We start from the raw sequence: 26,766 nt of genomic DNA, 5'->3' as shown, positions 1-26,766 counted from the left end.
ATCCTATCCTAAACAGCCTTGCTTAGATCTTGCAAACTGAGGCCTGTGGCCTCCTTGATAGAGTCAATCCATCTCTTGTTGGATCTTCCTCTTTTCCTGCTGCCTTTAACTTTTCCTAGCATAATTGTCTTTTCCAAGTGACTCTTGTCTTCTCATAATGGATTTAGAAAGGTGTAATTCTGGTTATGGGTGTACTTTTATCTCATTCAATCTAATGGGCTTGGACAGCCTGATTAGATTCGGGACTGTAACCCTCTCAGATCGGAAGATGAGTGTCATCTTCTGAACTCCTAAAGGTCACTGAGCTCTCTCAAAAATATCGCCACTTCAAGCACATAAATGAACTTTTTATTTCTTTGTTGCTGCCCCACTTAGGCACATGGAAAAATCTTTGAAAAATGTAACCAGAGTGATAAAATTAATCTTTTTTTCTTTCTCAAGCAACTGTATTTTGAAATAATAGGTTTTATTAAATGCTCACTAGAATGCAAAATGGTCCCCTGAAAGCCATACATTCTTCTCTTATGTCAGAAATAAATATGTTATTGACTGTTCTGAGTTTAGTTCATACTACATTAACTCTGATAGGAAAGTTTTCGTATTAAATGAAATGGTTCTCAAGGAGATATATTTTATCATATGAGCAGGCTTTCTTTTTTATGATTTGGGTGATCTATGGGTATACAAACAGCCTCTGTCCATTTTTTCTGGATGCAGTTCTCACCAGAGGAAAGAAAATGTCCTTCATAGGGGGGAAATGTACAAACAATTATTTTAAATATATAATGAATGAAGGGCACAGATGCAGAGAACATACCAAACTGTTAGTTTCCAGCGCAAAGACCATATAACCATTTTTGTGGGGAATTGTCCCAGATATTAACCATGGGAAGACGCTTCAGATGCATGCAGTTCCAAGGGACTGGATTTGAAAGAGATCTTTTTTGAGACGTGCATTTGGGTGTGGACACCACCATTTCAGTGTGCACAGAGGTGCCCACAAGCTGCCCACCGTGTACCTTGGCCATTTGTGACTCGCAAAAGCTGAATCCAGGCCATGGCTCTATCTGATGTTTTGCTGCTGCACAGTTAAGCTCTAATAGTTGCTGCGGCCTGAGTTCCCAAAAGCAAAAGACTTGTCAAACATGGCAGTTGTGTGGCTGCTTAAGTTATTGGTCACCAAAAAGCTTTCTGCTATATTTTGTTTTTTAAAAAACTTGTAGTTTGCGAGGAGTTGTCCGTCTTCCCACCTGGCTACCACTAATGTGAGACGGCGTAAAGGTTCTCAGCAAAGTTTGCATGCAAAATGAAGGAAGGAGCATAGAGAAGCAGTACAGCAACACACATACCTGTGGTGTTGGTTCACACAATCTGCAGGTGCAAAGATTGTGTCTGTTTCCCTTGTTCCCCTGCCCCAAGGTTGTGGTACCTGTATAAACCTATAACTAATAATGGATTAATCCTGGGGACCCAAAACTTGTTGAGCCTTGTGGGTACTTTTGAAATTTTGAGGACAATGAGTAAGTATGGCTACAGCCACAGCCTTCAATTTGCAAGATCTGAGCAAGGCTGTCAAAGATAGGACATTTTGGAGGACTTTCATTCATAGGGTCGCCATGAGTCAGAAGCAACTTGACGGCACTTAACACAGAGATGGCTACAAAATGGCTGCCACAGAGGGTGTTCACAAAATGGCTGCCCTGGTGTGCCAGACCCAGCGAAAAATTCTTGGAGACACCAAGTGAAGCACCCTCCCACAGTGGAGCCAACTATTTGTTTATGTGGTCTAGTAGACACAAAGGTTCTTCTGAGGCACGTTCTGCTCCACTGAGAAAAACCAGGACTGGTTATTTGCTTTGGGGAGAAGATGCTTTGTCAAAGAAGCAAATGGGCACCAGGAAACCCATCAGTGGGTGTCATTGCACCTTGGGGATCACTGGACTAATTGCTAATGCTAATAATTGATGTTGATAATAATAGACTACTAGCTATATAGCTGTACTGAGGAGAAGGAGGTGAAACTGTCCTCTCCTCCTTCAGTTGGAGCAGGGGGCTGCATAGCTTGTTTGCCACCAAACTAAATGCAACCTTGGTACTGGAAGCATGGCTGACACTATGGATATTACACCTATGTTGTCAAGGCCATGATATTTGGCTAATGGGCTGCATTTGGTTTGGTGGGGGACATGTTTGCAGGCCTTGCTAGATTATACCCTGTATAGCTACAAAACATGCAGAGGTGGATATAGGTGGGTGGTTTCCATTTCTGAAATTGCCTTCTTATAGGTATAGTTTCTGGCAGTCCAAAGCAGCTGAAGGACGGAGATGCTTGAATGCTCCAACTATGCAGAAAACTCTCCATAATATTATCTCCTGCATTCCAATGTTTGGGATTGCCTTAAAACTGTAATCAGTCACAGACTTTGCAGTTCAGTTCAGAGAGCCAGTGTGGTGTAGTGGTTAGGAGTGGTAGACGCTAATCTGGAGAACCGAGTTTGATTCCCCGCTCCTCCACATGAGCAGCGGACTCTAATCTGGTGAACTGGGTTTGTTTGCCCACTCCTACACATGAAGCCAGCTGGGTGACCTTGGGCTAGTCACAGTTGTCTTGGAACTCTCTCAGCCTCACCTACCTCACAAGGTGTCTGTTGTAGAGAGAGGTTGTAAGCTGGTTTGAGACTCCTTAATGGTAAAGAAAAGCAGGGTATTTTTAAAAGGGGTATAAAAGCAGGGTATGATAAACAACTCTTCTTCTCTTCTTCTCTTCTGTTTGTAGCTACAACTTCCCATTTATCCCATCATCAGTACATCCAACTGCTAATTTTACTTTCGTACTCTTAATCATTTGCTTTCGTCTTCATTAATCATTTCTACTTATAATCTCTCTTTTGATAAATGTAAGCAATTTTCTTCCCTTCTGGCGCTGTAATTAGCTGAGTTTGCAAGGGAAGCATTGACAATGAGGAGTTTTCGGCGCTGTGGGAGTGGGAGGTGGAAACAAGCTGAACCCTGGTTCATTAACGGGAGGGTGAGAAAGAAAGCCTAGGCAATATGGTACAGTGTAGCAATTTGTGAGTACAGTGATGAAAGTGTGCTAGGTGCTCCAAGTCTGCTAAAAAGTGTTGATATTTAAGCTTCTGTGTTAAATTGAAATGTGGTGTTGGAAGATAAAGTTACGGATACCGTGGACTGCCAAAAAATAATAAATTAGTGGGTTCTAGATCAAATCAAGCCTGACCTGTCTGTGCTGCCCCAGCAGAACGCGAAACGTTACATAGAAAATGTTTGTAGTAGTTAGCCCTTTAAGACTTAGAATCGTGGGAAATGTAGTCCAGACCAACACTAGGTCAGATGTGTCTGAACTGCACGCTAATTGGCTATCAGAGCTTCTTCTTCCCACAATTCCTTCTGGCCCGGGTAAATTGAAATCCTTTGTTCTACCAAGACCGAGTCAGAAGATGAAGGAGGCTCCCAATTCATCTGTTTTTTCACAGACTCTAGATATGTTCTGCATCTACTTCCTGTTCAGCGAAGTGTGAGTTGAGAGATTAATATGCATTTATGTGAAGAAATAATAAAGATGTAATATTTTGGACATTAAGAGTTCTGTTGTCACTACTCAAAAGGGGCCTGGGGGCCGAGCTCCAGGCGCTGGACGAGACAGTGAAAAAACAGTGACTATTAAGAGCCTATGGATATTTTGGATTTATACAGACAGACTGTATCAACAAACTTTATAAACTTGCATGCCTGCTCTGCAAACTGTTTCAGCCCATGCAAACGGCTTGGATTTTAAAAGGACATTTTTCCTGTGCTTGAAGCTGGTCTAGTCTGCATGTGAATTGCAAGGAGATTGCGTATTTGCATTTGTATATGTCTCCAGCTTACCCTCTCCAACTAGCTGAAGAAAGGGTGGGGAAAACAGATCTCCCTGCAGTTTGAACAGTTTAAAAGGTTTTAGTCTGCATGCTCCTGTTTTGCAATGTCTACAGCATTCAGCTCACTTCTCCTCTAAGTAACTCCTGGCCTTTAACCTAGCCCACAAGGACATTAAGGCAGGAAGTCTCTGGCTCCCTGAAAGCAAAGCACGTCACGGTCACTGGAGCCCCATACAGCTCAGACAGCTAACGAGGTCCAAGCACCAGACGGCTAACCCTTTGCAAATCAGGAAAAGCTCCCTGTTGTAAGTTGGAGTATAAGAGGCCAAAAGACAACCAGGGAGTGGGGAATCAGGATCCCAACATCAGCATAGAAGGAAAGTTTAGGATCATCACCACCTAGTGCCAGCCCAGAACAACTGAGGCCCGGCAACCGACTCACCCAAGCAGACCAGAACAGCGCCACCTGGTGGACGGCAACGGTACTGCGCCCCCAGAGAGGACAGCACCACCTGGAGGACAGGATGTCCACCAACGTTGCAGCCGTGGGAGCTGACAACCTCCAACCAGGAGACGAAAGCCTGATCGTGGGTCCAGATGGAGCAGACAGCAACCAGTCCACCTCTGCAGCAGCAACAAATCAAACGCACGGAACGACCTCAGTGCATCGGATGCCAATGCTCACAGCCAAGATGAGAGACTATCTGTTGAGCCAAAAGGATGAGCTTCGCGATAAGGCGGAACGCGCATGGCAGAAGGCACAACGAGAACTACAGAAAGACACTACTAGCTGCAGCGTAGAGGAACTGCGCGGCCTTCAGGCCCATCGTGTACAGCTGTACTCACAGTGGTGGGGGAACGAGGATCGAATTTTGATAATCCTGGCCCAACTGGGCTCAGAGGAGGCACCACAGTTCAAGGATCAACGGGAGACCCGAGAGAGATTCTTCGAAGGCGCTGCACAAGACCTAGACGTTCGCATTAAGGCAGCAGAAAAGGGGAACTCGACCACACAGCTCTCCTCTCCACCATCACACCTGGCATCGGTGAAAGACGTGCCTTCGACAGCCCACTCCCTTGTTTCTTCAAAACGGCAGTCTTCCAAGGCCCTTTCCCACGTTTCTGAAGGTACCCGCAAGTCCGGGGCCTCTGTCGCCTCAAAGGTTTCTTCCCATGCTGCTAAGGGCTCCCACAGGTCAAGACCTGCCACCTCTAAGGCCCGTTCTTACGTTTCTGGGAGCTCCTACAGGTCAGGATCAGACGCTAGCCTGGCATGCATAGCGCTGGAAGCCAAAGCTGACGCGGCAGCAGCCGCCAAACGAGCAGAGTTTGCCAGGAAGGAAGAAGGCGTGAGAAGGGAAGCGGCATTACAACAAGCTGAGTATGAGGTTCAGCAAGCCAAACAACATGCGGAGCAAGAAGCTTGCGAAGCCAGACAACGAGCGGTACAAAAGGAACGAGAAGCGAGACTACGAACTTTAGCTCGGGAAGGTGAGGCCGCAGAATTGGAGGCCCGGGCTCGGACCTTCGATTCGGCAGCGCGGCTGGATCTAGGTTTCCGGCCTGAGGAGCTAGAAGAAGAGGATGCACAGCACCGCGTGCTGTCCTTCGTACAGGAACAGAACGCTCTCATCAGCGTACCAGTGGACATCAGACAACTCGCTACTCCTGCACCCCAGCCATCTGCTGTTCCTGCAGCTCAGCCAACCAAGTCACCTGTCGTTCCTGCAGCTCAGCCGCTCCAGTCACCTGCAGAACAGAATGCTCTCATCAGCGTACCAGTGGAGGGTGGGTCCAAACGCAAAGCGGACATCAGCCAACAGGCTTTGAATCCAAATACTGCAACGTTTGCTCCCACTGTTTCTGCACCCCAACCATCTGCTGTGCTCGCAGCTCAGCCATTCCAGTCACCTGCCTTTCCTGCGACTCAGCTCACTGCTCAGTATCCCACACCGCTCATGCATGCCGTTCCGCTCCCAGCCCCTACCCACCTCGCTCAGTACAGTGGCAGCTACCTGGGATCACGCAATCTCAGGAAGAATTTGTCCGAACAGGGTGTGCAGAAGTTCACGGATCGCGTGGAGGACTACTTCTTGTGGAAGGTCATCTATCAGAGGGTCACGGGGGAGATGGGATTGCGGGCGGATGAGGAGTTAACGCTCCTGATCGCATGGCTGGGGCCAGCTTCTTCGGATGCAGCCAAGCGACTCTATGCAGCGCATGTCGAGAACCCTGAAACGGCACTCAGGACAGTGTGGCAAAGGCTTGATGAATGCTATGGCAGACCTACAGACGTCGAAAACGTTTTCATGCGGAAACTGAAGGACTTCCCTAAACTGACCTTGAAAGACACTCCCAAACTATGGGACCTACTGGATGTCCTGCTAGAGGTGGAAGCGGCCAAGAAGAATCCACAGCTGTCCGGTCTCGTGTGTTTGGATCAATTCAGCGGACAGGACAGGATTATCGACAAGCTGCCTGTCTTGCTGCGAGAGAAGTGGGGCACAGAAGTGGCTACCTTCAAGGTGAACAACAATAATGCCTACCCTCCCTTTTCATTTCTCGTTGACTTCATTAGGAGGACAGCGAGAGACAGGACTGACCCTCACACTGGTTTGGATAAACTCTACGGCGGAGCTCATGAAGAGAAGTTGGCGTCCAGAGACACGAAAGTCAAGGCCACTATCTCTGTGCAGAAGACGGAAGTCTCAGCTGCCACGCTGCGACCTAAGACGGAGAGGCCTGTGGGAGCTTTCTGCCCACTGCACAAGAAGCCACACTCGCTCAATAAGTGCAGAGAGTTCGGGCAGAAAGGGCTGGACGAGTGGAAGGCTCTGGTGAAGGAATACAGATTGTGTTACAAGTGCTGCGAGTCTAAGGCGCTGGACGAGACACTGTCCCTAAAGGCTAAAATGACTAAACTGAGGTTATTGTAGCCTTACAGATGCCCAGTTCCGGTGGGCCATTGCCCACCAATTAACTGGGCTGAATGCAGAAGTCAGGCTGCTTCTGGTTGGTGGAAACCACATATGTGAAGCTGCGCATGGTGCGATGACATCACTTCTGGGTTTACCCCAGAAGAAATGGCATCACAATGGGGATGCTCTAAGATGCTCCCCAAAAACTCTATGGTTTCCATAGAGTTGTGGAGGGGTGTGGGCTAGAGTATCCCGCGCGATGCCGTCACTTCCGGGGTAAACCTGGAAGTGACAACATCGCTCGCGTGGGATCGCTGCCCCCAGCCCTGCCCCCCAAAAGCTCCGAGAAGGGAAATGGTAACCCTAGGCTATTGTACTTTGGTCACATTATGACTAAAGACAAGAGTCAGTGGAAAAGACAATCATGCTATGAAAAGTTGAAGGCAGCAGGAAAAGAGGAAGACCCAACATGAGATGGATTGACTCTATAAAGGAAGCCACAGCCCTCATTCTGCAAGACCTGAGCAAGGCTCAGTGGTAGGACATTTTGGAGGACGTTGATTCATAGGGTCGCCATGAGTCGGAAGCGACTTGACGGCACTTAACACATAGGTTAAATTGAAAAATCAAGCTATAAATTACACACACGCAACCTGCCCCATGAGATGCCAGTAGCATTCTAAGCCTAAACCCACTTGTGTGGCTCTCCCTCTCGCTTCCATCACGTCTAAACAACTGGCTTGTCAACAAAGCCTCTCCCATCTGCATTCCCCCTTTTACAATGTTTAATGCAGCTGTAGGCTTGTTGGAAAGGAGCATTCTCACTGTCCAGGCTTTCAAAACATAGCCTTCCAGAATTCCCCCTTGAAGAAGGACGATGTGCACATAGGGAGTTTCCAGTTATCCTGGTGGTGGTGGAAAGTGCTGTCAAGTCACGGCCGACTTATGGTGACCCATCAGGGCTTTCAAGGCAAGACTGATTCTAAATTTCTCGATCCCACTTTAGATTCCAATCAAGCAGGTTTTCACTGGTCTGCTACCAATTATGTCAATTTAAGATCAATGGCCATGGGTCTACTCTTATTGTAACATAGAAAGTATAATGCACAGATAATAAATATTGATCTATAAACAACCAGACATGCTTAACCTCATCAGCGTCAGTGGGCTTAAGCACTCCAAATTTTGTGTTAGATTGTTTATTTAATTTAAAAATGTGTGTCTTGCCAAAATGTCTATTAAAACCCTTCAGGGCACCTTACAAAGGACAAGAAACAGTAGCAATAATGTGTGACATCAATAATCATCAGTGTATTATGGGGAGAGGGGATTACCATAGTAAAAATCCATAGCAGCTACTGCAATTCCCATTAAAAACTGCAAACTGTTCTAGGTAGAAGTTAATCCCCATGACCTCCTCAGAACAGAATGGCCTTCGCTAGACTCTTAATGACCATAATTGAGTGGGCCTAAAAGCTTCTTTTATAGAATTTCATAGAATTAGTTCCATATATATTCACTTGGGACTCAAAACTATCATCCCAGGCAAGGTTGCTTGGTGTTTAAACCAACCAACAGAATAACCTACACCTTGTATAGCATTGGCCCAGTTCACAAGTTGTAACAAATGCATGTACAGTCCATCTTTCTTTATATATCTGCTGAGTAATTCTCACATTACATTCAACATGTACAGCTGAATGTGTGATTGAGACCACACATTTATCCAGGTAGTAGTCCCCAGTTTCATTTGTATAGCAAACACATTGGCTCTTTCTTACAAACAGGATGTGTATGAGCTCTAATGTAACTTGTGAACAGGGCTATAGATAAAGTCTATTGATAGATGTCTGCCTGCCCATATGGGAAGAGAGGATTGTAGGTAGGCTGCCTTCATATACACCTTGATGATTTTAATGCAGATGAAGAGACCCAAGTGTGTGTCAACGCAGCATGCTACATCTGCATAAGTCATCTGGTGTTGTAAATGGGAAGTCAAACAGAAAGCCCTGGACTGTTAATGGTTCTCACAGTGACCTGTTGCATTCCTACCTCACTTCACATGAACACATGAAGGTGCCTTATACTGAATCAGACCCTTGGTCCATCAAAGTCAGTATTTTCTACTCTGACCGGCAGCGGCTCTCCAGGGTCTCAGGCAGGGGTCTTTCACATCACCTACTTGCCTATCCCCTTTAACTGGAGATGCTGGGGATTGAACCTGGGACCTTCTGCATGCCAAGCAGATGCTCTATCACTGAGCCACATCCCCTCCCCTGTAGAAACACTCTTGCTCTTGATTACCTGTACAACCAAGAGGGAAAAAAAAGCAGGTAGGTGGGTAAAGTCAAGAAATGACTCACCAGTGGCTACTGCTACTGGTAGAGTACATCTTATCCAGACATCCCATATCCAAACATCCAAAAACAAGAGCCTTTGAGCCAGCACGCAGGCAGATCAGTGCTGCCTGCTTTCAATGTTTCCTCTCACCTCCTAAGGGCTTTTACCCTCGAGGCTCAGGAATGCGCTGTTAGTTTGTCAATAGCAGTAGAAAAGAGCAAGAGTCCAGTAGGACATTGAAGTCTACCAAAATTTCTGTCAGGGTATGAACTTTCTAAAGAAGTGAGCATGAAAGCTCATACCCTGCCAGAAATTTTGTTGGTCTTTAAGGTGTCACTGGACTCTTGCTCTTTCCTTCTGCTTTTGCAAGATGGACTGCTTATGCTCCGTGAAAAGCACAACAGTGATTTTTTTAAATGCACGAAACAGGTGCTCCAGTACAGCACTGCTTATTTGAGTGCAAACTTGTGCAAACAGGCATATGTACTCTTTTCCCTAGAGCTGTGCTTGCATTAGACACTAATGGAGTTGTAAAAAATGCCCCACAGTCAGATGCTGGTGTCCAAGAGCATTGTCCCCAGCTCCCAATCTTGGCACAGAGTGCCAAGAAAAATGATTCTCTGATTCTTAACAATTTGAAATAGGTTTCTAGCCATAACCATTAATAATAAAGTATCCGATTCCCAAGAAACACGTGTGCACAGTGTGCAAATAACTGTTTATGACCCTATCTTTTTTAATTGCACAGGCTGAGTATTCCTTATCCAGAAATACGATATCCAAAATGATCCCAAATCCAAAACTTTTTGAGCAACCACAAAGGGTAATAAAATGGCAAGTGGGCAGGCTGGTCGCACCAACAGCAGGTTCCTCACGATGTCCCACATACACAAAATTATTAAAAATATTGTATTGAATTACCTTCAGGCTATATGTACAAGGTGTATAAATGAATTTTGTGTTTAGAATTTTGTGTTTGGAGTTTAGCATAAATGAATTTTGTGTTTAGACTTGGCTCCTATCCCCAAGAGATATATATGTAAATATTCCAAAATACGGAACACTTCTGGTCCCAAGCATTTCAGATAAGGGATACTCAACCTGCATTCATGTTTCATCGATGTCTTTTTCCTCAACAGATATTCCTAATGGCTGCTGAGATTATACATCCAAATGTAGTACTGGCACCTCTGTTACATCCAGCATAACTCACTCTGCATTCCCTTTTCTTTACAGAGGGTAATCCGTACACCTGGTGGATTGGGAAATCCAATGAAAAGCACTACTACTGGGGCGGCTCTGGGCCAGGCATTCAGAAATGTGCCTGCGGCATTGAACGGAACTGTACCGATTCCAGATACTACTGCAACTGCGATGCTGATCATAAACAATGGTAAGTGTGTCTTCAAGCCTGTATTGCCCCCCCTTCCTCCCCAGTGTTTTAACTGTGTGTGTGTGTGTGTTTTAAATCTTTTGTCCTTATTTTAAGGTCTGGTTTTAACTTCTTTTAAAGATCGGGTTGCCAACCTCCAGGTACTAGCTGGAGATCTCCTGCTATTACAGCTTATCTCCAGCCGATAGAGATCAGTTCATATGGAGAAAATGACTGCTTTGGCAATTGGACTCTATGGCATTGTGGTCCCTCCCCTCCCCACACCCCGCCCTCCTCTGGCTCCACCCCAAAAACCTCCCGCCAATGGTAATGAGGGACCTGGCAACCCTATTTAAAGATGTATTTGTGTGTTGGTTTTAATGGCTTTTCGGGTTTTTGGTTTGTATGTTTTAAATTTGTTAGCTGCCTTTGTGGCCTTATGGAGGCAGAAAGGTGGGGTAAAAAATCTTGTTAAGAATATTGATATAACATTAAGAATCAGTCTCTCTCATAAAACTAAAATGCAGGGTTATCCCATACGATGGTTTGGTTCAGGATAGGCAAAAGAAAATGCACAGTGCATAATGCACTTGTGGGATCTGTTTGCACTGGATGTGGTCTCGGCTTCTAGCTCAGAAGGCTTTTTCACAAGTCTTTAAAGAGTAGCCTATTATCCAATGTTGCTAACCAACATAGGATAAAAGAGCCTTCATGTTCAAAAGCAGTATACCTATGAGTGCTGGGTACTGGGGGCGGGTAGCCAGTTTCTCGTCTGTTTATATACCTAAGAGGGTACACTTCATTGGCTTCATCTGTGTGTGTTTCTTCTGAACAGTCCAACCATTGGTCCCCATATTGTGTAGCTATGTGTGTGTTTTTAAATACTGTAGCTTAATATTTATATTGAGCGCTCCATAGCAGCTCTGGAAGAAACAGTTTTGTACACGAGGGAGCTAGATCCATCGTTTAATGTGTTGTCATGTTCATCTCTGGTGATTATACAAATATGTGATTATAGCTCTGAAAGGCTCGGTAACGAGACATATTTCCTATTTTTATCAGCATTTTGGGTTGTTGTAATCTGCCCGTTGATGTTTGGATCGATCGTGGCATGCTGGCTATTAGAATTAAGATATTAATTCATGGTGTTATTGGGGACTGCTGAACTACGAAACATGCACCATGCGTCTGGAATAAAATAGGTTGTTAACAGCGCAATCCTAAGCAGAGTTACACCCTTCCAAGTCCATTGAAGTCAGTTGGAGTACAAGGGAGTCGCTCTGTTGGGGATTTCACTGTTAGAATATGGATTAATCGGAAGTGAGGGTGAAAGAGAGAGAGAGGTATTTTTTCACAGCGGTGTTCAGATGATCGGAGGGCAAGCAGAAAGACAAAGAGCTGTAGCAAGCCTAGAAAGTGCTGGGTAACACAGTTGAAAAGTTCTTCTGAGCTGCTGCAGAGCAAATACTCTTCCATCTCCTTGATGGCAGTAAGACATCTTAGGCAGATGATGAGAGGGAGGGCATCTTGGTTATCTTCTGGGCATGGAGTATGGGTCACTGGGGGTGTGGGGGGAGGTAGTTGTGAATTTCCTGCATTGTGCAGGGGGTTGGACTAGATTACCCTGATGGTCCCTTCCAACTCTATCATTCTGTGATCTGGGTTGACCTTCAGTTTATTGGATTACATCATGAGATGTGGTGATTGAGAGGGTCATCCTTGGCACAGTTATCCCCTTCAAAGCCTATTTACTTAAGTGGGTTTAGATGGGTATAACTCTGCTGTGGATTGCACTGTTAATAAAGCTTCTTTCTCTAAGCAAATATTAAAACACTGTTCCTACAGGAAATTTAAGCATTCACATTTCAGGGCACCACTAGTGTAGGAGATCTGTCATTGGATCTCCTAGTATTTTTAATTTTGTTTTGAAGGAACCATAAAAGTAGGGCTGTAGAATTTAAAAAAGTTCGGTATAGTTCGGATTCGGCTGAATTCGGCCCGGTTAGATTCGGGATATGCCGAAGTCCAAACTCCCCGCTTCGGGTCCCTGCAATTCGGCGGGAATTCAAAGTTTGGGGGGAAAATCGGCTGAATAAAGCCATTAAAAACACAACCGCGCCTTTCCACGGCTCTGGGGGGGGGCATTTTGGGGGGTAAAGGTCCCAAACTTTCAGAGGAGCTTCAAAGGACACTTCTTGAAAGACCCCCCCAAGTTTTGTAAAGATTGGGTCGGGGGGGCTGAGATATGGGCCCCGAAAGGGGTCCCCCCACCCTTAATGTGTATCTCCAAGCAGAGCTTGCCGCCCATGCACAAAGCTCCCAGCCCCGACAAACAGCTGAGAGGAAGGGCGGGGCAGGTGTAAAAAAATTTGCAAAGCAATACAACTGCAAAGCAACACAAGCACGCAATGCAACACCTTTGCAACAGTGCAAAGCAACACCTGACACCTGGGAGTTTGCAAACCATGGAAAGGGACAGCTAGCTATGCATAATGAGCAGGAAGGGGTGGAATTTCTCCTTTTGCATTGGACTTGGGACCAGGCAGATGCATTCTTTAAGTCACCATTTGAAAACCAGTTTTGAGCAAGCATCAAAATAACCTAACTGATCTTATGAATGAGGGAAAACCTGAAGTCACAAAACTGAAGCCCCCCCTCAAACCAGGGAGAGAGAGATTGGAGGGGGAACACACACCCCAGGCAGAACCGGCAAAAGCCCCCTTTGGCTCCCCCCCACCCAAAGAAACTGCTTCCTCCCCACACACACACAGAAAGGAAAAATTATAGATTAAAGCCCCCAAAGGGGTCTTACTGTGGCTGTCTTCTGTTCCATCAGGAGGGGCTGGGAGGCTGGGTAATCCAATATGATTCCATTTGTATCCAATATGAGATCCATATGTATGCATCTCTCGAGGGTGATCCATTCATCCCAATAGGGAAAAGGGGAAAGCCCATATCTTGGGGGCCCCTGACCCAATGTTTACAAAACTTGGGTGGTCTCTTAAGAAGCCTTGTCTGAAGCTCCGCTGAAAGTTTGGGGTCGGCACACCCAAAAATGTGCCCCCTGCAGCCACGAAAAGAGAAAAGGGGGGAGCCGATATTTCTGCCCCCACTGAACCCACCTTTACAAAACTTGGGTGGTCTCTTAAGAAGGATTGTCTGAAGTTATGCTGAAAGTTTGGGGGCTGCACCCCCCAAAAAACGCCCCCTGCAGCCATGGAAATGGAAAAGGGGGAAGAGGAAAAAGGGGTGGAGCCCATATCTCGGGGGGCCCTGACCCAATGTTTACAAAACCTGGGGGGTCTCTTAAGAAGGCTTGTCTGAATCTCCGCTGAAAGTTTGGGGTCTGTACCCTCAAAAATGCACCCCCTGCAGCCACGGAAAGGAGCGAATGTGCACAAGCACACCCACACACACACACAGGAGGATTTCCCTCTCTCTCTCTCTCTCTCTCTCCCCGGCCGGGCCGCATATCAGTTGATTCCTCCAGTATTCAATCCTGACTGATTGGCCAGAAGGAGACCCAGCTTGGCCACCGATTGGCCGGGGGAGGAGAATGCTGCTTACTGACGGTTATGCTGCTTACTGATGCCCCGAATTTGCCGGATTTATTCGTGAACTCCCGAACTCGCTGAATTCGGCTCCCCGCCGAATCAAGGGAAATTCGGCTGATTTTCAGTTCGGGCCAAACCGAATCAACAGCCCTACATAGAAGACCCTTAGTTGGATCAGGGTCATAGCAGAATGGGAGGAGGAGAACTAACTCTTTGGACCACATTGTATTCAGAACCAGTATTAAAATCACTCATGCACCTCAAAGCTTTCCTCACTAGACACATATGGATAGCTATTATTCTTTGAATGAAGTATGAAAAGAAATATGCTAGCCCATTCCATTTTAGGTGATTCTTTAATAAACATGCTGAATAATTACTATTTGGCTTGTATGTAGGACACATTCTCCTTCAAGTTGCAAAACAGTTTTTGAAGAGAGGCTGGATCTGCTTCAAATGCATTCCAAAACAAGAAGAAAAATGGCCCTTCCAATATGCTCGCAAACAACGTGTTGTTGTTGTTTTTCTCTTCCTGTGCCTTTTTCTTTTCCTGCTCTGGCTCCTCTCTTCTCTCTTCTCATTTCTTTCTTTCTTAGCATTCGGCCTGTGAAAAGACTTCCAGGGAACTTAGGAGCTTGTGATATTTTGTGACATTTTCATTGGTCCTAATAAAAAAAAATTACACTATTACTTGGATCCCTGGTAATTTCTGCAGGCAGGAGGGAATTCCACCCAGGGAGAGCGACTTCCTTGCCTTCCCCCTCCTGATGCATCCATAAATTTGTCCCTTAATGTTTCTCCTGGGAGACGGGGGATTAAGGGTCTGCCATGGGAGAGAGAAACTGGTGGAAATGCCAGGTAATCCTCTGTAGGATTCAACCCAATGGCTGTTTTTAGATTATTTTTAATGAACCACGTGTGCTTTTAGAAGTGGATACTCTTATGGCACAATGTGTTCATGTTTTAGTGGTTTTTCCCATAGCCATGTGTTCTAGAGACAGAAGGTTAAGGCGCCACCTCCAAAGGAGGATTCAGCCCCCACCCAAGGCAGAAAGCTGCCCTGACTTGCAAGCCCTGTGGAACCGCTCCATAGCATTTCATGGAGCTATGCCACCTAAAAAGGAGGCATAAATGCAAGTTAGGGCAAAGGGGTGTTCCTGGCCTAAAGGGGGTTTAGGAAGCTGCCTAAAGGCAGCTCTGCCCCTGGAACACCCCGGGAACGCCCCCTGGGATGACAACGCATGGAGGCCAAGCCAGCATCCCAGGGCCATGCTGCCGCAGCAGCACACACAGTCTGGCATGCGCAGCCCAACGTGGGCGTCCGTTCCGGTCAGGGCTGTGCAAGTCATCCTCAAACCACTCACTCCACCCCTGCCCTGAAGAAGAGTGGTTTTATTATTATTATTAATGGCACTAAAATATTGATACTCCTGTAATGGCAGGTCAAACAGGTTCTCTGAACTCCCACCTTTCTTTCTTTTTAAGTAAGTCTCTAGTGTCTTCCCTCACTGAGAAATGCCTTTTTCCTTATATCTCTGAAGAGGAAGAGGAAGAGGCTAGAGACTTACATTTTTAAAAGAAAGCTCAGAATTCAGAGAACCTGCTGACCTATCGTTATTTATTTGTTTGTTTAATTCATTTATACCCTGCCTTTCTTCCCAATGGGGACCAAAAGCAGCTCACATCATTCTCCTTTCCTCCATTTTATCCTCACAACAACCCTGTGAGGTAGGTCAGGCTGAAAGAGTGTGGCTGGCCCAATGAGCTCCCATGGCATGAGTGGGGATTTGAACCTGAGTCTTCTCTATACTAGCCCGACACTCTTTACTATTATACCACACTGGCACATTACAGCAATATATCGATATTGTAGTGCCATTTTTTAAAGAAATGTAGCCATGATATCAATATATTGATATTAAAAAAAGGTAAAGGTCCCCTGTGCAAGCACCAGGTCATTCCTGACCCATGGGGAGACGTCACATCCCTACGTTTTCTAGGCAGACTTTGTTTGCGGGGTGGTTTCCCCAGTCATCTTCCCTTTACCCCCAGCAAGCTGGGTACTCATTTCACCGACCTTGGAAGGATGGAAGGCTGAGTCAACCTTGAGCCGGCTACCTGAAACCGACTTCCGTCAGGATCGAACTCAGGTCGTGAGCAGAGCTTTTGACTGCAGTACTGCAGCTTAACATTCTGCGCCACGGGGCATATAAGCATATATATGATATAAGCATGTTTAAAAAATAAGGGGGGGTGCTGTGGTGCCACCAATGACGACAGCACCCTCCCTTGAAAATAAGACACATGCGAAGGGTTGCTAGCTCTGGCTTGAGAAATACCTGGAGATTTTGAGGGGTAGAACTTGAGGAGGGCAGGGTTTGGGGAGGGGCTTCAATGGAGTAATCATGCCATAGAGTCCACCTTCCAGAGCAGCCATTTTTTCCAGGGGAACTGATCTCCATTGCCTGGAAGAAGAAGAAGAAGAAGAAGAAGAAGAAGAAGAAGAAGAAGAAGAAGAAGAAGAAGGAGGAGGAGGAGGAGGAGGAGGAGGAGGAGGAGGAGGAGGAGGAGGAGGAGGAGTTGATTTTTATATGCCGACTTTCTCTACCTTTGGAAAATCAAACTGGCTTACAATCACCATCCCTTCCCCTCCCCACAATAGACACCCTGTGAGGAGGTGGGGCTGAGAGAGTGTGACCAGCCCGTGATCACCCAGCTGGCTTCATGCGTAAAAGTGGGGAAACAAATCCACCAGATTAGCCTCTGCCACTCATGTGGAGGAGTAGGGAATCAAACCTGGTTCTCCAGATCAGAATCCACCGCTTCAAACCACTGCTCTTATCCACTACACCATGCTGGCTCTCATCACTTGTAATAGTGGGTAATCTCCAGGTGCCACATGGATGTTGGCAACCCTACACATGCGGGAGAAAATGAATTGACTCCACAACTGTGAAAATGCAGAGGGAGGGCAGACATCCAGACGAGACATGCCCAAATTGACTCCAATGCTTGTGGATCAACTCCCAAGAAAATCAGGAGTAAGTCGAGCTTGCAGAAAAGCCCATAATCTGTAATGAGAACCAGAGCCCACATCCAGCAGCACTATGAATGGAGCCTCTGTGTGGTGATGTGATTTGTATCCTAGATTGTACACACGGTGAGGTAGCCTGAATGGTCACATTTGTCTCACACTGATCTGGCTGCTTCACTGTTGCCTTTTTTGTGGCATGGGACAATATTTGCTCATAAAATTGTCCTATTCCCCTTGTCTCAATTCTTTTCCTTTCTCGTCTGTTTTTCCCCCCACTTGGCACACATGATACTAGAACAGTCAGCATTAATAAGGAAAGTGATCCTCAATGCTCCGTTGAATCCAAACTAGTCGCTTCGGTATTTTTACGGGTTCTGGAAACGCTGTCCTCATTCGTTTTGCCGTCTAACTCCCAACATTTCTCCCACCTTGAATATTTCATCGCAAAGATGTCCTCTGTGACATATTGAAACTTAAATGTTAAAGTTATTTTTGTTATGAAATAATTTGATGCTTCGCCACCCAGTGCAAACCTTTGAAATGAAGCAATGAAACATAAAATTATTCTTTTTCATATTTAGCTTGTATTGCGTCATAGTGAGAACCGTTTTCCCCCATCCTTCTAATTTCAGAAAATCCTGTTTTAGTAGCAGATGCTTGAGTCTATTCAATTTAAGTTTGCATTATTTAGCTGAGGCTCTTTTTTTTTATTTCTTACATTTCAGCATATGAGGCTCTCAGATGTGCAGTACTTTGTCTCATTACTACAGAGACAGACCTGCGGTCCATGACCGAAAATCGAAATCTCCTTCCCCATAGTAAAAAATGAACTAAATAATTTACAACTTGCTGTTCTTCTCACTATCCGAAATTTGGCCTCCTGAGACAGGGCACCACAGCCCGTGCTATTTACATGTTAGTTAAATGAAAAGACGAGGAAGAGCTGTTTGAGGTGTGTGCCAGAGATATTCCATGAACTGTAAAACAGTGTTTCCCAACCTGTGGGCCAGGACCCCAAAGTGGGCCGTGAAGCCTCCCTAATGGTGGCTCCTGCCCTCTGCATCCTTCTCTTTCTTTCCTCCCCACCAACTTCTCACATTCTCATCTCCGCCTCTCTCTTTGGTCTTTTATGCAGGGACGTTTCCCCGCATAAACCCCTGCTGACTGCTTTGAGGGTTGCTTTTGATTCTGCATGCCTTTGCTGCCCGTCAGAGGTTACCTCCCTCTCCCCGTGCGTTTTGCCCGTGTTTCCCAGATGCTGTTTTGCCAAACCCTGGAAAATGCGGGCAAAACGCGCAGGGAGAGGGCAGTGACCTCTGATGGGCAGAAAAGGCATGCAGAATCAAAAGGAAGCCACAAAGCAGTTGGCGGGGGCATCGATTCTGAACAAGACTGCTCATCATGGATGAGCAATCTCCTTCACAAGAGCTGCCTTGGTCATGACTTCGGCTGGCTCTGATATCACCCCCCCCCCAAAAAAAAAACCTTCTCTCAAACTGAAGGTCGCCCTGAGTAGAGGCTTCGTTTCCCTGCACCATGACCATCTCTTTAAATCAGATTTTTTATTTCTGTAATAACGGACTATTCACAGAATGTCATTTGCCACCAAAAGAAATGTTTTCCATGCCTTATTTTTCTTGCATTTAAGCTTTTTCCTCAGTTTGGAAACTAATTTGCATGGACATCATGCTATGCGCCCCAGACTTTGAGGTGCCAGCCTGCCAATCAGCTCTTTCCGCCAGTCCTCGGCAATGCTGAACTTCTGAACCTGAAAACCAATGGACAGCTCAGTTTGCAAATGCCTGGAGGATGGGATGACTCCTTTGAGGGGCCATAAAATTGGATCCCCTGTTCCAATGTTCACCAAACTTTGGTGTCCATCATAAGAAGATTCCCTACAAATTTGGTGAGTCTACCTCCAAAATGCCCCCACAGGAGCTTCAGAAAAAATCCCCAGAGACTGTAATGGACCCAATTTTTTTAGTAAACCCTGAAATAAAGCCAAAGTATCCCTTTACTGGTATGGGTATTTGGCCCAATAAACCCAAACCCGAAATTTACCTATTTGTTTTTTGTGCAACTCTAACTGATAGATGGGCAGATAAGGTTCCTCAGGTATGCTCCCCTGGCCGCGGCAGGTCCACAGTGCAACTCGGGTGTGCCTCCAACCCTGGAGGGCATCAGGTTTGATCTTCTAGGAGGGTGGCCTGCTTCGTCTTCCCTGACAGCGCCACGGTTGGCCTCAGATATAGGCACTGTGGTGAGCAGTGGGAGGAAGGGAAGGGCCAGCATGGCATCCTGTGTTGCAGTGATATCATTTCCTGCTGTATAACCAGAAATGACCTCACGGGATGCTCTTTCCTCAAACTACCATAGAATTTTGAGGAACTCCTAGAGTGTCCCATGACACAGTGACACCACTTTCAGTTATACATGGGACACTTTCAGCTATACAAGTCTCCACGCTCCCTAGACTACACAGTATGATTAACTTTGTTTGAATACTACTGTTTTTTGAAAAACTTTCCAACCCCCTTTTTTCATTTATGCACAAAAAGCTCTTCCCCCCCCCTCTTTTCTGCTTTCAATAGGACTTTAAAACTATAATTTAATATTAAGGCTCTGCCACCTTCATAAACCATGAAATCATAACTGAAGCTCTGAAATTAAATACAGTGTTTAACTAGGGATTATCCTTCCATATCCATTCAGCCAGAAACGGTACCTTATTCTATATTTATTGCATATTAGTGAGGTTGCTTGAGTGCGTCACAATTTGAATCCTTCTCCAGTGTAACTCAGACTTCTGGGGCAAATGAGATGGCTTGCAGTATCTCAAGGGGTTGCATCATGGGGGCAGGAGGAGCCAGGGGGGATTGGGAAGAGGAAGATAAATAATGAATAAAGAATCATCAGGGCACACACTTAAACAAAAAATCAATTTAACCTCTAAAGACATTTCACCAAAATGTTTATTTGTAATCCAACATTTTACTGTGTTTTTAAAAGGATTGGCTTTTTTGAAGGGATGCAGCATTTATTTAATTAATTGGCTGGGTTCAATTTGACCAATTAAAAATGTGTCCTTGATTAATCAGGCAACATGTTTTTCAAAACCATGGGGGAGAATGCATGTATGCTGTGACACAAATGTGACCATATAAAAACAAAGTGTACTTTTTTTCTTCATAAGCATTATTTCTACAGATATGCACGGATTTAATTAATTGAGTAGGATTTCTTTCAGGTGCTATGCCTGTTCTTTATCCCCTTTCCACCTTTCTTTGTTTCTCATAACTTCCATATGCATTTTCATGCCACTAATTTTATTCATGTTCTACCTTCATTATTGACAATGACAGAGCAATCCTGAAAAGCGTTCTGTGGACTTAGAAGGGTATTAACTCTGCTTAGGTTTGTGCTGTTATTCCTTCACTAAATATTCCTGGAACTTGGTCAGAGAAAGTGGGGTGGGGGGTGGGGAGAAGCTAAAAGTGGTGGACATCAGATTTCTTGAGTCTGCTTCCCCTTGCCAAACTATTTTGGATATGACCTGACCCCTCTGTGAGGACACGCTGGCTTTAAGTGGGTGGTACCTAACATGACGCCCTGACCTGGATAGCCCAGGCTAGCCTGATCTCGTCAGATCTCAGAAGCTAAGCAGGGTCAGCCCTGGTTAGTATTTGGATGGGAGACCACCAAGGTAGTCCAGGGTTGCTGTGCAGAGGAAGGCACTGGCAAACCACCTCTGCTAGTCTCTTGCCTTGAAAACCCCATAAGGGGTCGCCATAAGTCGGCTGGGACTTGACAGCACTTTACACACACACACACACACACACACCTAACATGATATAGATCCTAGGGCAGGGATGTCGAACTCAACTGTTATGAGGGCTGGATATGACATAAATGTCACTTGGTTTGGCCTCCCCAGCCCAGTTCGAGAGTAAGTGGGTGGCTGCCTCGGCAGGCTCGCAGGCTGGATAAGAGCTCTCAAGGGACCAGATCTGGCCTGCGGGCCTTATGTTTGACACCCCTGTCCTAGAGGGTCAGAGTAGATGAGCACAGTCATGGCTGAAGCAGCAAGTCAGTTCTCCTCCTCCTAATGCTGATTTTTAAGTTATGCAAATAGTTAATGAAGTTCATCTAACGGTATAATGCATCCTGGATCCTGAAAGTTATTCATAAAGAAAGTGACACTCTCCAGAGTCTAATCTGAAATGGATCTCATTTAGCTTCCCCCTAACTACCAGGAATATTCCTGGGAGTCCTCCTTACTGCCCCCCTCAACACAGGGCAGCTGGAAAAGGGGCAGAAGGGATTTCTTTACACGAGAACAGACTGTGTTCCCAGAGCAAGCCTTTCAACTTTGCTGATTGTGAGTGACTTCAATTTTAAATTATGATTCACTTCCCCTATACTGTGGCTGTCATCTAAACAAATCCTTTTTAATCAGACCCATTCTGATGTGAGGTGTGGCAACCTTCTTTGAGCCCCCTTCATGACGGACTGTGCTACAATGTGAATTGAAACCAACCGCACACTTAACCACGCAGTAATTTTTCCCTAATTGGTGATAATACTCCTTATTTATGTAGCTCTTTCAAGTGTTCCAAGTGCTTTCACGCATATTAATTCATAGCAACATTTATAAGAGCCCTGTAAATAGGGTTGCCAACCTCAAGGTACTGGAAGGAAAAATACACCTATGCTAAAACGTGGCATTTAGCAAGAAAAAACAGCACAGAGCTCTATATATTGCAATTACAAAAACTATAATGAATTGAAAATACTATACATAACAATGTGACAAATGTGAAAACCACCAATAGTGTAACAAACACATAATACAGACAATACAAACATGAAAGGTCGTCTCTCAATTTACATCAACAGGATTACACTTTCTTCTTTGCACTAAACATAGTTCTTTCAAAGGTTCCACCTTAGGATACATAGATCAACAAACAGCAGATTTTCTTCTAGTGCCTTTCCCAAAAATTCCAATATTTTATTCCCTTCCCAAAATTCATAAAGATGACAAAAAACCGCCAGGACGACCCATTGTCTCCTCACGAGGAGCTCTTCTTGAACCCCTAACTCAATATCTTGATTACTTTCTGCAACCATTTACCAAGCTTACCGAATCTTTTCTGTTAGACTCTGGCAATGTGATTAGACAAATAGAAGGCTTTCCCATGCCGAAAGAAGCAGTTTTAGCATCCTTAGATGTAACTGCTCTTTATACCAATGTACCTTTAGATCGTGCCAGAGAAATTGTTCAAGAGTGTTTTTCTTCAAGGTTTAACCCTTCCCCTCCTACACATTTTTTGTTAGACATAGCTGACATTGTGTTTGAAAACAATTATTTTCGTTATGGCCATGATTTTTTTCTCCAGACTAAGGGCATAGCCATGGGCACCGCGTGCGCTCCCGCGGTTGCCAACCTGTACATGATTTCCTTTGAAAAAAGTTTCATTTATAACAACAACCCTTTCTTTAAAAACATGTTATTATATCGCCGTTTTACAGATGATTTGCTCTTCATATTTGATTCTAAATCCACTTTTCTAGAATTTTCTCAGTGGATTAATACCCTAGATGCTCATCTACACTTTTCAGGAGGGTGCAATCCCAAACATCTCTCTTTTCTTGGCCTGGATATTTTCGTTACAGCCAATTCTGTACTGGCTGTTAGACCATATCACAAACCCATGGCCAAACTACCGTAATAAATCGAATTGATTGAATTGATTGGGGAAAAAAACATGGCCCGCGACACCTGTCTCCATTTTGCACCCTACCACCTGATGCATCTTAAACACAACCTGCCTTACAGCCAATTTTTGCGCATCGAGCGCAACTCTACACTTTCTCAAGATTTCAATACAGCTGCTAATCATTTGCAAACCACACTCAGAAATAGAGGTTATCCCAAAGAAGTTTTGTATAGAGCCAAACAGAAAACGTTGACACGAGATCATTCAACACTGTTTATTAAACAACAGAATTCCAACTCAAGCAGCATTTTTTGCTCTTTGCTGTACAACTGCCATACAGAATCTATCAAACACATCATTAGGAAACATTGGCACATTGTTGCTGACGTACCTGGATGTGCCCAACCTCCCACCTTCGGCTTGCGCAGATCTTCATCACTTCGAGACCATCTGGTTCATTGAGATTTTCTTCCTCCTCCACCTCCTTCCATTCTCGGTCATTTTAAATGCGGTTCCTGTAGTGTCTGTTTCTTATGCTTACCTGTGCATGAATTCAAATCAACCACTTCCTACTTTTGTTTTAAGTTGAGAAATTTCTTGAACTGCTCCACTAGTCGTGTCATTTCTGTAATTACTTGCAGTTGTTTGAAACTGTATATAGGCAGTACAAGCAGGCAAATCAAATTAAGAATTGGCAAGCACCATTCTCGCATATGTTCTCAAACGCCCGACGCCCCGTTAGTGAGCCATTTTGTTGAGAACAAACATAATGCTGAAGAACTTAGATTTTTTGTATTATGGGTGTACCAGGGCCATCAGTACAATAGGAATAATGTACAAAAATATTACTCCAAAAGGAGGCAATGTTTATATAATTATTTAACACCTTAAGTCCCAATGGACTTAACACTGAACTTGATTTATTTTGTTTCATATAAGGTTAATTTTCATTTTTGCCATGTTTCTTTAAAACTTTGGATACCATGACCCAACAATTTCATTCTCATTGGGGAAAGTTCCACACGTGTGACTATTTAACACAGCATCGAGCGACTTTCGCCATTACAAGCTTTGATTTGCTAATAGAAACAGCTCTGAGAGGCAGAGTCCAAATAACAAGCCCTATGGGGCATAGGAGCCGTTTGTGCTGTAGACACATATGTATTTCATTACCACTTTATATCCTGTGCTTGCTTGCTACCATAGTTTGTTTGTACTAATAGTCTTACTCAAGTTAGATTAAAATAAATTATAAGATATAAATTTGCTTTCTGCCAGGCTGATGAAGCCCTCTAGAGGCAAAAACGTAAAAAATAATCCGGAAGGCGTTCCTATTTTCCTTTCTGGCAACGAAAACTTCTTGAGAAGCTTGTTCAATTTCACTTCTAGCCTTATAGGCGAAAAGAAGATAACTGTAATTGATGCACTACTGAAAGAACTTTGCAACTATGTTTAGTGCAAAGAAGAAAGTGTAATCCTGTTGATGTAAATTGAGAGACGACCTTTCATGTTTGTATTGTCTGTATTATGTGTTTGTTACACTATTGGTGGTTTTCACATTTGTCACATTGTTTGTTATGTATAGTATTTTCAATTCATTATAGTTTTTGTAATTGCAATATATAGAGCTCTATGCTGTTTTTTCTTGCTAACCTCAAGGTACTAGCTGGAGATCTCCTGCTATTACAACTGATCTCCAGCCGGTAGAGATCAGTGCACCTGGAGAAAATGGCTGCTTCGGCAATTGAAGTCCCTCCCCTCCCCATCCCCAAGATATCTCATTATGTATATGCAAAAATTCCAAAATATTACAAAATATGGAAAGATCTGAAATATGGATTACTTCTGGTCCCAAGCAGTCTGGATAAGGGATACTCAACCAGTAAAATATAGTAAAACCCCATTTATCTCCCTCCCCCAGAAAATGCCTGCAGCCTAAACCCCATTAAAGCCCTCAAAAATAAAATGGGCTCCTAAAAACATCTAAAAGTGGTGGTCCCCCACCCCTTCTCATTCCACAAGAGGTGTGTGTGTGTGTGTGTGTGTGTTTAAAATGCCATCAAGTCACAGCAAACCTATGGCAACCCCATAGGGTTTTCAAGGCAAGAGACAGTCAGAGGTGATTTGCCGTTGCCTGCTTCTGTGTCACAACCCTGGTCTTTCTTGGTGGTCTCCCATCCAAGCACTAACCAAGGCTGACCCTGCTTAGCTTCTAAGATCTGGCGAGACTGGGCATCCAGATCTGGGCCATTCCACAACGGGTGGGGGTCACTATTGAAGAAGAATGAACTCTAGTAGATGCCAAGCTGGCTACCTTAAGCAGGGGAAGTAGAAACTGGCAACCAGAAGTCACCTCATTAGACTCTTCCACCTACGGTCCGAAGCGCCACAGCCAATTCCACCATCTCAAGAGTCTATCACTTTGTTCTGTGGTATGTCTCAGCCAAGCCATTCTCACCACCCCTTTGCTGCACCAGTCAATGGTATTAGATTGAGAATGGCTTGAGAATGAGAATGACTGTCATACTATCTAGTTTAACTTCATTGAGTTTAAACCATTCAACCCATCACCTGTTAACAGAATAATAAAAGGAAGTATTTCTTCACACAGCGCATAGTTAAATTGTGGAACTCACTTCCCCAGGATGTGGTGATGGCTGCCAACTTGGAAGGCTTTAAAAGGGGAGTGGACATGTTCATGGAGGAGAGGGCTTTCCATGGCTACTAGTCAAAATGGATACTAGTTATGATGCATACTTATTCTCTACAGTATCAGAGGAGCATGCCTATTATATTAGGTGCTGTGGAACACAGGCAGGATGCTGCTGCAGTTGTCTTGCTTGTGGGCTTCCTAGAGGCACTTGGTTGGCCACTGTGTGAACAGACTGCTGGACTTGATGGGCCTTGATCTGATCCAGCATGGCTTTTCTTATGTTCTTTTGTTCTTGAGTTTAAACCATTCAACCTATCACCTGTTCTGTGATTCACTTACTATCCTGTATATTAGGGTTGTGTAAGAAAAAACATCTTCTGTCATGCCAAGACAAAACCCATCTGCTTTCCAAGCATTTGCCACATTTGAACATTAAATAAACATACAAGATTTCAAATCCCCGGTGAGGAGCCCATGGCAGTTTTCTGATTTCCAGGGGAAATTAATGATGCTATACATAAAATGCCACTTTAAAAAAATGATAAAAGCCTCATAAGCAGGCCATAAAGTCTTTAACAAACAAATGAAGCAGCATTTCATTTTCTAACAAGGTCATCTGCCTACTGGAGAAAATACTAAGGCAGCAGCATAATTGAAATGAAAATAATTCTATGAGACATATGTCCATGTTTACACACAGGCCCAAAAGTGATGTGTATCTTTTTCTCCCTGTGTTTTATAGCAGATCTATTTACATAATTTTTTTTAAAAAAAAAACTGAACCCAACCCCACATCTGTTAATTACCTTTCTGGTATGCCATTGCGTTAAATGTGTTTACGAGTCTTGGAGCACTCAATTGCCAATAATTATTTGTGATGAATGAAGGATAACATGCTCTAAAGATAGTTATTTAGCTCTCCTTTTTCTCTCCTAACAGCATCATCTTTGTCTAACTGAAACATTTCATTTAACGGCAGTCAGAATCCTCCTCTTGCCCCCGGCGGATGTGCCAAATGTTATGTTTGTAGCCCAATTTGCAGCTAACACCTCAAATCACCCTTTTAAAAGCTATTGCCGTTATAAACGGTGTCTTCCGAAACCTTTTCATAGCTTGGAAACTTGAAATGGCTCTTTTCTTCCTGCCAATTACAAAACAATTAACAGCTTCAGCCGGTTGGGACTAAGTATTATAGGGCGGAACTACCACATTATGTGGGAGATTGGGTGCACTTCTGAATATGGAGATGATGTCATGTTGAGTTCTTTCGTGTTCATCCAGGATCATGTATGAACCA

General features: G+C 44.5%; 1 protein-coding gene across 1 annotated transcript in view; it reads left to right on the top strand.

Moving 5' to 3' along the window:
- The window catches only part of CNTNAP2 (contactin associated protein 2), a 744,578-nt gene that overhangs the window by 475,912 nt on the left and 241,900 nt on the right, over window positions 1-26,766 (top strand). The window contains exon 12 of the mRNA XM_056857035.1: window positions 10,373-10,529. Within this exon, the coding sequence (XP_056713013.1) occupies window positions 10,373-10,529 (157 nt within the window). The remainder of the gene's footprint in view (window positions 1-10,372; window positions 10,530-26,766) is intronic.

Source organism: Euleptes europaea, chromosome 11, assembly GCF_029931775.1.
Source record: "Euleptes europaea isolate rEulEur1 chromosome 11, rEulEur1.hap1, whole genome shotgun sequence".
Classification (NCBI taxonomy): domain Eukaryota; kingdom Metazoa; phylum Chordata; class Lepidosauria; order Squamata; family Sphaerodactylidae; genus Euleptes; species Euleptes europaea.
The sequence above is the reverse complement of the archived record's forward strand: the minus strand, read 5'-3'. Positions and strand labels throughout refer to the sequence as shown.